Below are 16,125 nucleotides of genomic sequence, written 5' to 3'. Positions count from 1 at the left end.
AAATACTTATGGCCTTTCTCCTAACTGGTTGAGGATTCCTAAGCTTTGGGCAAATATGTATCATGGGACCTCTTGTTCTTGCCCTTTCCCAGAGATCTTCTTTCTAAGCATGCTTACATAAAAAGTAGATTTGCTTGTGCTGAAAAGCCACCTCTAATTCTTTGTAGTAGCCTTGTATGAGTGTTCTGCTGATTCTGTGTATTATATTAATAGAACAGGAGGTGAGGAGAATGCAGATATAGAGCAGAGAAATTCGGGAGGCAGTGTAAGTGTAGGCCAAGTAGCAAATATGTAAATGGCAAATATTGCTCATTATCTTGTGCCTCATTGAGACTAACAAAAGAATCTGGTATTTAAAAAGTACTAAGACCTTGTGCTTATGGTATTTTCTAGTGAATGATGGTGGGAGATGCTCTTGCGTGTGATGGTTAAAAAAGGGCATAATATAATAACTAGTACTGGCATAATTTAAAGCTTAAACAAGCGATGAAATTGGAATTACTAAAGTGCTGAGAACCCAGTGTATGGCTTGAGGTAAAACAATTCATTTACTGAGTCATGTTTGTGCATTATGATGGTGTTGTGTAGGTCGGAAAGTGCAAAAAGGCCATACAAATTTCATGACTAATTTAACACCCTTGCTTATTCATTTTTCTCAGCTAAAATTCCATGCAAAATTAAGTCAAAATGGTGCAAAAGGAACATGGCTCACGGTTGACGCCAAATCTGCACAAGCCATGTTTGAATGTATTTCTGAAAATAATCAGTGCGTGACTGTTTGGTTTGGTCATTTTTACAGATATTGATGATATGGTCATTCACTTTACACTGCCCATCCTTGGTATGAATCTATGAAAATATAAATAACCACTGGAATATTGTTGGTTGTTGTAGGTAGAAACACAGTTTCTTTCATAGCCTAACCATGAATAAAATACTTTAGTTAATTTGACGGCTATTACTTCCTTGTCTTGGAGTCAGATGAACAGACAACATGTATGTACAGAAAATTACAGTTTACAGGAATGCTAGTAAATTATGGCTAATTGTGATCAGTGGCAGTTCTTGTGCTGGGTATTTGGTTGTTTGTTGTGGGCCATTAAAATTGCTAATATTGACAAAATAAGTTCTTCTTATTTTACTAACTAGTGGAATTTTCAAATAAATTACTAGTTTAAATAAGTTACCCAAAAACTATGAAATGTTAAAGGTTGTTGATTATATTGATTGTTGTTGATTATAATGTATATTATACATTTACTGTTATTAATCAACCCAGTGCTATTTACAATGTTTATCTTTTTTTTTTTAACTTATTTATCGTATTTTCAGTGCAATTCAATTCAGTTTTTATTTGTATAGTGCTTACAACCTAACCCTAGACATTGTCACAAAGCAACTTTACAGAAATCTGGAGGTAGATTTATATTTAGAACCTTAATGAGCAGGACAGAGACAACATGATGATGAAACCTTGACTGGAATAAGACTTAAAAGGGAACCCATCCTCTTCTGGGTGACACCAGATTGTGATATTATAACTAATTTCTCTATCACAATTGTATACTATATTGGGCACAAACTGTTTCTGGGAGATGTAATTTTTATGGTCTCAGTATGGGGCCATCCACAGCAGCAGAGAGTAAGTATTTTCCAAGGTATTTGCAAATCAAATGTCAGTATACTTTCACTATAAAACTATAAATCTTTTTGTACTGTTACAGCCTACTCCAGGGTCGTTGTTGTTGTTCCTCTTTCGGCTGCTCCCATTAGGGGTCACCACAGCAGATCATTGGTCCGCGTATTTGATTTGGCACAGTTTTTACACGGGATGCCCTTCCTGATGCAACCCTCCCCAATTTTATCAGGGCTCACTGTTGAGCACAACCCCAGTGGCTGGGGTTGGTTTGCTGTCCGGAAATTGAACCTGGGCCGCAGCAGTGAGAGCACTGTGGCCTAACCACTAGTCCTCCAGGGAACAGCCTACTCTATGGTCAGGCCATAATAAAAAAAGAAATGAGGAAGAGCCATGCCCTCGTGACTCAAGAGGAAAGAGGGGAGGAGAGAAAATAATAAACAAAAGCAATCTAACTTTGGGTTTTAGGGAACTATCTAACCTAATAGAATTCAGAGGAAAATTAAATACGAAGTCTTCCATAACTCCCTAACTAAACAGAACCAAGAGAAAACAAGGTAAGTAAAGGTCCTCCCTGGTCCTACTTGACATCACCTAGCAAGATTCTATTAGATATAATTAGATTATTTCTGCATTTCACTGGACTCGAAGCTTGGGATAACTTCCATAAACACTTGCTCATATTCACTAGATAATTGTTTACAACTAGTGTTGCCAAGGAGAACAATAAACCAACATGAGATATACACAAACATTAGCACAGGCTGAGGCAAAGCGAGGTGAGGTCTGGCCTCTAAGCTGGTCTGGGAACCTGGAAATGCAGTGGAAGTCCTGTGTGTTTCTCTGTTTGATGGGTGAGAAACACACATACACACACACACACACACACACACACACTGCACAAGTGGAGAGCAGCCAATCATGCATTCGGTTCCATGAAATTGCATATACTGTATATACACTGATCAGCCATAACATTAAAACCACTAACAGGTGAAGTGAATAACATTGTTTATCTTGTTACAAAGGCACCTGTCAAGGGGTGGGATATATTAGGCAGCAAGTGAACAGTCAGTTCTCAAAGTTGATGTGTTTGAAGCAGGAAAAATGGGCAAGCTTAAGGATCTGAGTGACTTTGACAAGGGCAAATTGTGATGGCTAGACGACTGGATCAGAGTGTCTCCAAGACAGCAGGTCTTGTGGGGTGTTCCTGGCATGCAGTGGATAGTACCTACCAAAAGTGGTCCAAGGAAGGACATTCGGTGAACCAGCGACAGGGTCATGGACACTCAAGGCTCACTGATGTGAGTGGGGAGCGAAGGCTAGCCTGTCTGGTTCGATCCCACAGAAGAGCTACTGTAGCAAAAATTGCTGAAAAAGTTAATGCTGGCTATGATAGAAAGGTGTCGGAACACACAGTGCCTCGTAGCTTGCTGCATATGGAGCAGTGGAAGAAGGTGGCCTGGTCTGATGAATCATGTTTCTTTTACTTCATGTGGACTGCCACGTGCATGTAAGTCTCTTACCTGGGGAAGAGATGGCACTAGGATGCACTATGGGAAGAAGGCAAGCCGGTGGAGGCAGTGTGACGCTCTGGACAATGTTCTGCTGGGAAACATTGGGTCCTGGCATTCATGTGGATGTTACTTGGACATATAAGACCTACCTAAACATTGTTGCAAACCAAGTACACCCCTTGATGGCAACGGTATTCCCTAATGGCAGGGGCCTCTTTCAGCAGGGTAATGCGCCCTGCCACACTGCAAAAATTGTTCAGGAATAGTTTGAGCAACATGACAAAAGTTCAGGGTGTTGACTTGGCCTCCAAATTCCCCAGAGCATCTGTGGGATGTGCTGGACAAACAAGTCTGATACATGGAGGCCCACCTTACCCCAACTTACAGGACTTAAAGGATCCACTGCAAATGTCTGGTGCCAGAAATACCTATATTATATATATATATATATATATATATATATATATATATATATGTATATATATATATATTATATATATATATATATATATATATATATATATATATATATATATATATATATATATAATGTGTGTGTGTGTGGTACCACATATAAAAAATTATGACCCCGTAGTTTTGTACACACTATCTGAAACAAAATGCCACAAAAACTAGAGAGTCCTTGAATAAGATGGACTGGAAACACAACACTATTGAGTGTGTTGAGTGTATTTTTTTAATGACATTTCTGGTTTTTGTCTAGCAGACTTTCAAGTGTGTTGAAAACCCGGTTCACGTCACTGGTGGTATGACGGAGAATGCTCACAGTTGATGAAACTGCAAGCAATTTTGCACTGATAGCCCACTTTTATCTCTTTTCCATTTGTTTTCCCCATTCATATTCTCAGAACGACTTCTGTAGATTTAAAGGCCAAGTGTTCAAACGTGCTATGACGCTTTGGGCTTTTGGCTCACGGTATGCTGCTGCATTTTGTACTGATAGTCTGCTTTAGCCCCTCACTTTGGATCTATTGGTATTCTGTTTTCTCTTTTTCTTAAAGCAAAAATAAAAACAAAGGAGATGTATACCTTAAGGCTTGTCCTTTCTTCTGAATCAATCACCCATTCTCTTAGGACCATGATTAATTTACCTACCTGTACATTTATACACATGATGATTATTCTATACTCCCCTGTTGTTTCTTTTTTTAGCATTCCTTCCCATGTATATCTCATCTTTGCTATGTTAGCATTCAGGTCTTGCTTAAACTATTTTATGTACAGTATGTGTGAATGTTGGTATGTATGTATAGTATGTGTGTGTGTGTGTGTGTGTGTGTGTGTGTGTCTTTGTAAGTCTGTGTATACCTCCCTGCCATTTTTCCAATTCTTTCATCCTATTAAGATTCTTTTTTATTTGACAATTAAATAACTCTAATTATAGTAATAATAATTCTTAGTCCGTATGATGAATCCGAGATAGAAAATAAGCCACATGTTGCTTAAGTGGAAATCCACTGAAACATATTAATGCTTGGTAATGCACTTTAATGCATTCCAGTATGGTCAAGGTTTTGACTCCTAGCATTAAATTGACAGAATTCCATGGTATTGCAGTCATTTAAGCTATTGGAATTTAACATACTTACTGTATTATATCATTTAAGTGTTCCTATCAGCACCATTTGACCATTAATTGAAGCTAAAGTGTTTGTTACACTAACATTGGTAAACACATACAGTACTGTACAAAAGCCTTAGGCACATGTAAAGAAATGACGTAAAGCAGAGATGCCTCCAAAAATAATGCAATTAAATGTTTTCTACATAAAATATTACTTAAAAAGCTGTAAACAGCACTAAACTAAACAAAATCAATGGCAATGACAACCCTTTGTCTTGAAAAATGCATCAGTAGTCTCAGATACATTTTGTACAGTTTTATAAGGAAATTGGTGGGTAAGTATTTCTGAGCATCTTGGAGAATCTACCACAGTTCTTTGAGTTTGAAAGTCGCACTTGCTTCAGTTTTTTTCAGGTCTGTGACAGCCAGCATTCTTTTTTTTTCTGTCTGAAAAGTGGTCTATTATGTAATAGCTTACCTTCTTCTCTGACATACATTTTTCTGTAACATATAATTTTGGTTGGAAAAGTAATGTTTGGAAATCTAAAATCTAAAATCTTTTTCTTTAAGTCATAAAATAAACATATTCGACAAATTAGTATTAATATTAGTCTTAGTATTAGGAATAATATTAGTATTAGTATTAAGGTGCCTAAGGCTTTTGCACAGTACAGTATATTATAAGCTAGAATAATGAAATACAATCTTGAAATAATGATATATGAAGTAGAAATAATGACATCTTTAAATAATATGTTGTGCCAACATAATCAGATATTAAATGGCGTTCCAAGATTTCTCATATTTCATATGACAGCACTGGTAAATTTCATTCTGCTTCTCTGTGTTTGCTACACAAAATTCCAATTCTAGCAGTAGTTCATTACACTGACACCATTACTACACTTACTACGGGTTGTCAATCTGTGCGTTGACATGGCAATACACCAAGCTTTATCCTAAAAAAACCAAAACATTTGGCCATATAGTGTCTGAAATGTCAGTTACTCAAAATTAATTTCTTGTTTATAGAACTGTTGTATAAAAGCAATATCACACTTGCAACCTTGCTGTTCTACTGATTATCAGCACAGCTATGATCTGGCTACCCTTTTGATTGTGCAATATTGCTTAATTTTCAGTTAAAATAATATCAAAAAGTTAAGCTGCACTGTAATTTATGGAATCCCAGCACATAGCAGAGCAGTTCTTTATCACAATGCAGCTTCTTCATTCAAAATGTTTCAAAGAGATCCAGTATGTGAGCACTAACACATTTCCTTTCCAACCTTGGAACCCATAGCAACCTTTTAAATTATAGATGCACACAAAGGGAGGGAACATGTGAGAGAAAGACAAAAAAATGACAGTTTTCAGCAAGATGCTGTGGCTGTTCATCTGATCTGTCTCTTTTGTCACTTCCTTACTGCTTTTTTCTTTTTGTAGGAAGTAACTCATTGGTGGGCAAATCTCTGTGGGCCCCAGGAACAGACTTCTGTTCATCTGCTTTGGAAAAAAGAGACTGCAAATCCAGTGGAACAGAAAGATTCATGATTTATGGTTAAGCTTTAATCCCAGCTAGAGGTGTCTTAATGGAGGGAAAAAGGGAAGTGTGGCAGAGTTGGTGACACTATCCAACAGACTACTTCACAAATCTCAAATGACACTGTCTCCTTCATGGACTCCTATACACATCATCTAATAAAGTAAGCAACAGTTTTGATTAAAAAAAAGAGAGAACTGAGTAAACACTGGGCTGCTGAAATGTCTCCTATCTTGCTCGTCGTTGGTGGGAGGACCATCCATCTTGGTTTGTGTTTGTTGATTTTTCTCAATCTCTTCCTGCTCACGTTGGAAGCAAGACCCAAGGGCCCCGGCCACACACATCTAAACTCGATCCGCATTGATGGAGACATCTCCCTGGGAGGCCTGTTTCCAGTTCACGCACGAGGTCACAATGGAAAACCCTGTGGGGAGCTGAAGAAGGAGAAGGGCATCCATCGTCTGGAAGCCATGCTTTTCGCTCTGGACCGCATCAACAATGACCATGAGCTTCTCCCTAATATCACACTGGGGGCCCGTATTCTTGACACCTGTTCACGAGACACACATGCTCTAGAGCAGTCACTCACTTTTGTCCAAGCGCTCATAGAGAAGGATGGCACAGATGTGAAGTGTCAGGGAGGTGGCTCACCCATCATCACCAAGCCAGAGAGAGTTGTGGGAGTGATTGGGGCTTCCTCCAGCTCCGTGTCCATCATGGTGGCTAACATCCTCCGCCTGTTTAAGGTAAGCACTATGTTGAAGCTTTCTTTTATGCCTTCCTCAGCTGACTTGTGGCAAATGAAAAATTAGATCTCATCATGACTGGAGGAATCACAGAGCACTGGCATTAAACTTCATAGTTACAGTGTTAATATAATTATTAGACCCTCTGAACATATTCAGGCCTTTAAAAAACACATTCTCTATAGTTGCTATGTCGTGATTATTTATTAGTTAGATAATGATAAATAAGGAATAAAACATTCTGTGTTGTGCCAAAGTGTTTTATATACCACAGCAATTTTTCAACGATTACACTGGATGAACAACACATAATAATTTTTATTTGTTTATAGTTAAGACAAGTTAGTTCCTGTTATCACTTATATCACTTATATTAGCTATTATGTTATATCACTTATGTTAGCTTATGACGCAGCTTGTGATGTTACTGAAAAACCACAACATCCCATCCTGAAGACTTTTCTGCGTCTGAAAACTAAAAGGAATAGCTTTAGCCGTGACATTTACAATGTGCTGACACTTGAAACACCTTACAAAAATGTGAAATAAATGTCTGCTCGCAGACATCGAATCATATTAATGATTAGATACATTTTTAAAACCTGTTTACATGGAGTGGCCTCAATACAATCCCCTATGTAAATTGTTACTATAGAAATGATAATGTATTAGAATGAGTGCATTAACAAAAACTTTGTAACCAAAACTACTGTCAGAGCTGCTATTAGAAATTAATTAATCAACATCTTCTGACCAGTCATAATTGAGCATTCCCTGTGCTGTGCTTTTAGAAACATTAAGGAATGCAACCAGCATTTAGAATCAAAACCATTCTGAACCACCAGGTCACTGCCAGCTATGGGGTTGGAGGAGGATACAAGCGCAGATGACTTTTTAATAAGTGCAATACACGAAAACAAACACGAAGAACATGAAAAAGAACATGGAAACACACATGAACATGAAGTGATGAAATGCTCGACAAAGAGTGCCACAAATGCCAAAAGCTAAATACTAGTGCTCATTAGAAATAAACGTGACTCACATGATGTGCAGGGGCTGATGGGCAACGACAGTGACATAGAAATGCTCCAATTTCCTTTCTTTGCAAATTCGAATGGCATATCTGTATCCTCTTAATATTTATATACTCATTTCATTCAGCTCATAGAATTTTCATACATTTTAATAGATTTTGATACTTCATCAATCTCAGACTTTTCAATTAGCTCCTCCATTTTCAAAGATCTAGCATTTTCTTGATATATGTGCTTTTTGTTATGAAGGGTAATACTTCAGTTTGATAAATGGCAAACAGCACACATTTCTTGAATACTTGAGGCAAAAACATGGATATGCAAATGAGCAGTGGATTTAGCCAAAACAGACACAGATGACAAAGTGGAATGTGAACAAAACATCACACACTGATTCCCTCTTCTTCTCTTTTGGACCGGATTTGGTATGCCTCATATTTAAAATGTGTATTTCATCTGTAAAATTTTACTGTCTAACAGTTTTACCTAGCCAGGTATGATTTCAGATTCAGAGCACACTGTCGTCTCTTGTTTGGTTTGAGATTTGGATCAACAGACACATGGATCCCAATGATCCAGGGAGTTTAGAGGAAGCTCAGTGCAGCTTCATTACCTCCTATGCATTTATTAATTCAGCTGGTTTACCAGAATTATTTGGACTCATTTAAAGCCTATGCTCATGGAACCATATCTGTCACTGAGTTTATTGTTCCAGCAACCACCCGAAAAGATCAGAGCTGCCTTTCATTTTCAGCAAACTCTGTTTAGTTACATAATCAAATTTTGCTGGCATGTGAGAAGTGTATGTGTTCACAGGTCAACGAGTAATGAAGGAAATTCTACCTAGATATTGTTTCCTATCGGCCTTGCATTAGGATCTGATCCACAGCCCAGGCTATCCAGTGAGAGAGGTGCTGAACATTAAATGAAGAGATAGAAAAAAACTGAATAAATCTAAAATAAGAGTTATATTTGGCAGTGCCACTCTTCAGAGGGAAAGCTGGGGTGGGGAATGAGGGGTTTTGTGGGGATTTGGGCACAAACACTTCTTCATTTCAATACCAGCTACACTGCAACAGTCTTTCTGACAGTACATGTTTGCTAGGACACAATTGTCCATATGCAATTCTCTTCCATCATCAGCTCTTAAATTTTACTTTGCTGTTCCTGTAAGAATCATATATCATTTATGTTCTGAAGAATGTATGGTCCTGAACGAGTGCCTAGTGTAGAATTAACACTTATGGTGTTCAAAGTCCAGCTGGACAGGAATTATAAATGTAAGAGGGTTATGTGATGTACATTAACTGGTTTTACTGTGGTTAATTCATACTTATTTACTTGAATATATTCAAGTTATATTTTGTAACCACCATTCCGTTACAAAACAATCTGTTTTTACTTCACTATGTACAAAATATATTACAAGACATTTTATAAAAAATGAAATGTGAAAATTATACTTTTTCATTTTTAAACAGCAAGGCTTGTGTGTGTGTGTGTGTGTGTGTATCTGTCTGCCTGTCTGTCTGTTGCATTCAGTATGAAGTTTTATCTGAGATCTGCACATTAAAATCACCCGTGTTAAATTGACTTACAGAGCTACAGAGTTCATTTGTTCCAGCTCTGCTCAGAGAAGACCATATATGATTTAAACCATTAAATTCTCTGCTTGTTCAGTTTTATTCAGTTATTTGCATTGTTCACGCTTAGAACATTATTCAGGACCTACTATGAATTATTCAGTCAATACAGTGAAACTAACAGGAAAGATCAGTAGTTATGAGAGTGACGGCATTTACATGGTTAAATAGTAAGCCATTTTTAATTAACATGCATACTTTCACATGTCAGTTTTAACTATTCAACTCTTATGTGATTTGTATTCCCTTTTATTTATGTATACTTCACTAAGTCAAGAATTAGTGCTGTTCCAATCATTGCCTGTAACTGAAAATAAATGACTCACTTCTTTCCAAACAATGTTTTCTTCTAATGGTCACCATGATACCCATCCCATTCTTATCGTTCTCCCTCTTCTCCCAGTTTGGTGCTTTTGTTACTGGAATGGCACGGTAACTGTGCAGCTGGACTTTATGTACCACATTTACAATCCACTTAGAGAATGACTTCTGCCATGACCTAGCCATTACCATTCAAAGCATTCACAAGAAGGGGGGTCAAGATTAAACATGTACTTGCTTGATTGAAAAATGTTCTATAGACCATTAGGCTAAAAGTCTCTTTTAAATGTTCCAGCCTTTGTATGGATTAAACACTAAGGCTGTAAAAGTGCTAGTGTCTTGCTGCACTTTGGTTGTTGAGGACAGACGGTGGATTTGCAAATCAGCAGAATGCACTTCATTTCCAGACAGCCGGAGTGAGTTTATTACAGCTTCATCAGATTTGGCTATTGCTTCATGAAACTACAGAAACTGAAACATCTCTTGGAGAATGAAAACTAACGCATGCCAGCAGAAGGTCTGGTTACACTCATATAAACTTGAACACACATACACACAAGTACGTGCACATATACACTCATACACACCCTGATGTGGAAGGTCTGGCACTCACATTCAGAGGACGTCAGAGAAAAGCTGTCTGCTCAGCAGCAAGCCGCGTCTGGACAGGCGTCCTGTGATTTACCTGATTAATATTTCACATTGGCATTACATAAGATTGGGGGTCCTCTGCAGCTTCTCTGTGTTGAACTCATCAAAAGTCATAACCACAGACTGAGGCTGCTGAGAAGAGGCTAATACATTTTAGGGAAGAGGCATGCTGCACCACTTTCATTATTCATCTCTCTTGGCAGAGGCCCTCTGTCAAACTTTAAGCACTAATAAAGTTTACAGCCATGTCCGCCTCCAGCTCGCTTCTTTATGTGTTCCTGAAATGCAGAGTTGCCAACTAAATTTATGTTACGGTTCACAGAGGAGATCAAAATTGTGGGTCTGTGGAATGTTTAACATAGTGATTAATCTTGCAATAATTAAAATGCTGTATTTGTGCCACTTCTTCTCATAGTGGTGTGTAACAAAACAATTCCTCATCCTCAGGAGTCATGAACATAGTCTGTAATATTATTACACTTTGGTATGTCATCAATAGTGCTATAATACATATGCTTCCAGTGTAGATGTCATGAGAGAGAGTGATAAATAACACCTGGGCTGGGCATAAAGTGTCATGAATAAAGGATGGCAGCCCTGGCTTTCAGGGGGATCTATTGATTAGTAAGTTTCAAGTTTGTGTTAGTATTCCTGTGATGGTGCTTGAATTTTTTCACGTTGCTACATACATTATCTCGGACCATAGGCATTTGTCTGCACCATTCGTTTAACAGGAGGAATTATTGTGTGCTGGGGAAAAAACAATATGCTTAAGACCAGATTCATAGCTGTATATTCATCAACACTGTTTTGGTTTAACACTTTACTACACTGTGATCAACAATCCTATGTCTAAACTAGCATTTTTTTTTATAGCTATTGCATATACAGAACCTTATTTCTTAAAAAGAGTTTTCACTTGCAGTTGACCTCCATTATTCTGTTCATATTTGACAGAGATTTCACTGAATTGAATGCACAGCTTACTAGCCAGTTGGCGCAAGAGGAGGCTTTCACTCTTGATTGCACATTTTATACCCTGTGGGCAAGTGAATGCTGGTGCATTGCTCTTTCCCCTGGCCTTGGAACCTTTCAGGGGCATCTCAGACATATCCATTTACAATCATATCACAAGGTTTTTTTTTTTTTTTTTTTTTTTGGGATACTACTTTTTTAAGACTCATATGATGTAATATGGGATCAATTACTTTCATGCTGTTATTAAGTTGCTCAAAACATTGTATTTAAAGTTGAAGAATATGTAAAGCATACAAGAAAGCATCATAACAGAGGAGCCACATTTTTGATCATGTATGTCCATCACCTGAAACAAGCATTACCATTTTCATTAATTCTATAAATGCTTAGTTCTAGTTGTCAGTGACCACTTCTACCAACCTTGTTGCTTTTAATGAAATGTGGACCCCAGTAAGTAATTAAATGCATAATTCGTAAAGCAAACAAAAAACTTTTATTTTATATAGTTAGAATACATTTTGTTTGCTTATCACAAATTTGTTACATGCTAATATGAATGATGTATTATAGATGTTAGTGAATTTCATGTGTATACATCACTGACATTTAAAATGGATCACTGATTTTGCCCAGAATAATAGCAATACTTTGTACCTTAGAACTGACCATTGATCAGAAATGCTTTCTGAGGCACTACATTTTTTTTTTCCATAAAAAAGTCCAATAAAATCCAGAAAAGTGTCACATGTTAATTGATCAGTAAAACCTAAATTAACTTTGCAATCAATACAGGATATAACATGCTATTCTATATAGTTAGTGTGGCAGGGCAGACGTGCCTAAACTCAGTATTGCTTTTATTGGGCCAAATCCAATAATCATAATCAAAGTCCATAGCAAAGGTCAAAACACAGGCAGGCAGGCTTAATACAGGGCAATCCATAAAAGAGAATCAACAAATGGAAGCTAGGGTCAAAACCAGGAAGCACTATGGGCATAGAACACAGAACACGGGAAACAAAGCTCAGACTTCAATTCAATTCAATTAAATTTTATTTGTATAGCGCTTTTAACAGTGGACATTGTCACAAAGCAGCTTTACAGAAATAAATGGATTCACAAAAAATATATAGTAAATATGTGAATTTATCCCTAATGAGCAAGCCAGAGGCGATGGTGGCAAGGAAAAACTCCCTGAGACAATATGAGGAAGAAACCTTGAGAGGAACCAGGCTCAAACGGGAACCCGTCCTCATCTGGGTGCAATGGATAGTGCAATTATAAATAAATCCCTTCTATTATTGTGTACTATATGGACAAATAGTGCAATTGTGCAACCAATAAATTCATCACAGTTTTTGCAAGAAGTCCAGTTGGTTAAAATCTATCCACTGTCCACTGATGGAGTCCTGAGTACGAAGGTGCTCGTGGCAACCGCAGCCACAAAGCCACTGCAACAATCGCAGTCCCAAGCCATCGCAGTACAGCTCCCCATATGTGATCCGCAAGCTATCTCCACAGCCCCCAGGTGGCACTATCCCCAGCAAACCAAATGGTTCTTCAGGCCATCCATATGGGACCACCCCCAGCAGCAGCGTGCAAACTCAACCAATGAGAACTCCAACCAGAAGTAGGGCATCAGGATGGGTCAGGCAGAGAGGAGGAACAGAAGGGGTTAGGATCACTGGCATCTCAGAAGTAGCATGTGTAGCTCGACAGAGAGTGAGAGAGAGTGAGAGATGGAGACAGAGGGAGAGATTGTTAGGTAAGCTTTTGTCCTCTAATGGTTAAGGACAATGTACTTTGGGTGCAGAGTGCAAGCAGGGACTCCGGCAAGACTAGCTATGACAGCATAACTAAAAGGGACAGCCAGAAGCTAACACAGACATGAGGGCACCCTGGGACATAAAGCAGCCAGCCACTCCACCGTCGAGAAACCTGAGTGAATGCGTGAGAGTGGGGGGGCGACAGCATCCAAACATCCCAGTTCACCACAACACTCTATGCCTGTGAACTCTCCAGACCTGCCCCTGTACCTAAGAAAAAACTATTCACAAAAGGCTTGACTAAACAAATATGTTTTCAGCCTAGACTTAAACACTGAGACTGTGTCTGAGCCCCGAACACTAAGTGGAAGGCTGTTCCATAACTGTGGGGCTTTGTAAGAGAAAGCTCTATCCCCAGCTGTAGCCCTCACTATTTGAGGTACCAACAAATAGCCTGCACCTTTTGATCTGAGTAGGCGTGGCAGATCATAAAAGACCAAAAGTTCACTCAGGTACTGTGGCGCGAGACCATTTATTGCTTTATAGGTCAATAGTAGTATTTTATAATCAATACGAAATTTGATTGGGAGCCAATGCAGTGTGGATAAGATAGGGGTGATGTGGTCATATCTTCTGATTCTAGTAAGGACTCTTGCTGCTGCATTCTGGACTAACTGGAGCTTGTTTTGCACCTGCTGGAACATCCAGACAGTAAGGCATTACAATAATCCAACCTAGAGGTAACAAAAGCATGAACTAATTTTTCTGCATCGTGTAGTGACAATATATTTCTTATTTTAGCAATATTTCAGAGATGAAAGAAAGCGATCCTAGTTATATTATCTACGTGAGCTTCAAAAGAAGGACTAGAGTCGATAATCACACCAAGGTCTTTTACTGCTGCACATGATGAAACAGAAAGGCCATCCAGAGATACTATGTAATTAGAAATCTTACTTCTAACTGCATGTGGTCCTAGTACAAGTACTTCTGTCTTGTCAGAATTAAGTAAGAGAAAGTTAATAAGCATCCAGTTTCTAATGTCTTTTACACATTCCTCAACTTTATTAAGCTGGTGTCTGTCATCTGGCTTTGCTGAAACATACAGCTGTGTGTCATCAGCGTAACAGTGGAAGCTAATACCATGTTTACGAATAATTTTACCCAGAGGTAGCGTATATAAAGAAAAGAGCAATGGGCCTAAAACAGAGCCTTGCAGGACACCAAACTTTACCTCAGTTTGAGAAGAGAAGTCAACATTTATGTTTACAAACTGATAACGATCAGTCAAATAAGAGCCAGGAAAGGGCCAGTCCCTTAATGCCTACTACATTTTCCAGTCTATCGAGGAGAATAGCATGATCAATGCCTGTTTGGACACTGCCCTTGCAAACTCTAAGTACACTCCACACACACCTTTCTTATTTACAATCTTTGACCTCCACTCTAATTCTGCCAATTTTATCATGCACTTAGTAACTAAGTGCATGATAAAACTTTGCAATGAGAAACAAGAGAGTATAAATAGACAAAGTAATCATAACTAAACACAGAACAGGTGAACACAATCAGGAAACAAATGAATGACATAATGGGGCAGAGACAGAACTAGAACAAAAACTAAAACAAACACAAGCACATGGCACTCCAGCACACCCATGACTTCTATTACGTAGAAATTTTGATCAGAATAAACTGTGTTGTGGGTAAACAATTATGACTTAGTGGTTGCCATTTTTATTTTTTTTGTTTCTCTTTTTGACTTATTATTTTTTTATTATTTGTTATTTTTTATTTCTTATTATTTGACTCATTTAACTAATATCTGACTTATTTGATTCAGTAATTTATTAACCAGATTCATTCATTAATTTTTCTTCAGTAACCTCTTTACCCTGGTCAGGGCTGCAGTGGATCCAAAACCTGTGCTAGGAACACTAGGCCTCAGGTGGGAAAACACCCTGAATGAGATGCCAGTCCATCACAGGGCACTACGTGCTCATATTCTTATATTCATAAACACCCAATTTAGTACAACCAATTTATGTACATGTATGTTTTTGGGAGGTGGGTGGAAACCGGAGGATCAGGAAACCCACACGGAGACAGGAGGAACATATGAAACTCAGCACAGACAGTAACTCAAGCTCAAGCTTGAACCCTGGAACTCTGAGGCATCAACACTACCTGCTGCATCACTGTGCCACACATATTTAACCATATAGTTTGTGAAATTGTAACCTTATTATTATATGGTTCTATGCCATTCATTTTTAATCCAGACGCAACCTTATAATATGGTCAGAAAATATGTCCTAATGAGGAATGAACTCACCACATTTGAATTGGCTTGACTTGATTTGACTCAACAGGGACAGGTTGTACAGTAGGCATAGGTGGGGACTGGATTTTTTTGTCACTGATGTATTTCATTGCATTTTTAATTCACTCCCCATTCTACTCCCTACTCTGTATCAGATGACTTCCTTACAAGACCACAATCCCTATTAAGTTTTTAGGGAGTAAAGCAGTGCCCACCCTTCTGAGACTGAATCTGCTCGTCAAGTCTTTTACACAGATTTCCCACAATTCTTCGAAGATTTTTTTACCTGTAAAGCTACTCATTCATTTCTACCTAAGGGTGCGCAGCAATTGACAATAAGCCTTGCTTACCACATGAGTGAAAAAATAAAGAATGATAG

General features: G+C 38.2%; 1 protein-coding gene across 3 annotated transcripts in view; it reads left to right on the top strand.

Annotated features, from left to right (window-relative positions):
• Nucleotides 1–16,125, top strand: part of grm4 (glutamate receptor, metabotropic 4) — a 147,915-nt gene that overhangs the window by 52,714 nt on the left and 79,076 nt on the right. For all 3 annotated transcript variants that reach the window (XM_034313851.2, XM_026919846.3, XM_026919856.3), the window contains one exon: nt 6,185–7,027. In XM_034313851.2, the coding sequence (XP_034169742.1) occupies nt 6,503–7,027 (525 nt within the window). In that variant the 5' untranslated portion in view covers nt 6,185–6,502. The remainder of the gene's footprint in view (nt 1–6,184; nt 7,028–16,125) is intronic.

The sequence above is a fragment of the Pangasianodon hypophthalmus genome, chromosome 2 (genome assembly GCF_027358585.1).
Source record: "Pangasianodon hypophthalmus isolate fPanHyp1 chromosome 2, fPanHyp1.pri, whole genome shotgun sequence".
NCBI lineage: Eukaryota > Metazoa > Chordata > Actinopteri > Siluriformes > Pangasiidae > Pangasianodon > Pangasianodon hypophthalmus.
This window is presented reverse-complemented; position numbering and strand designations above follow the sequence as displayed.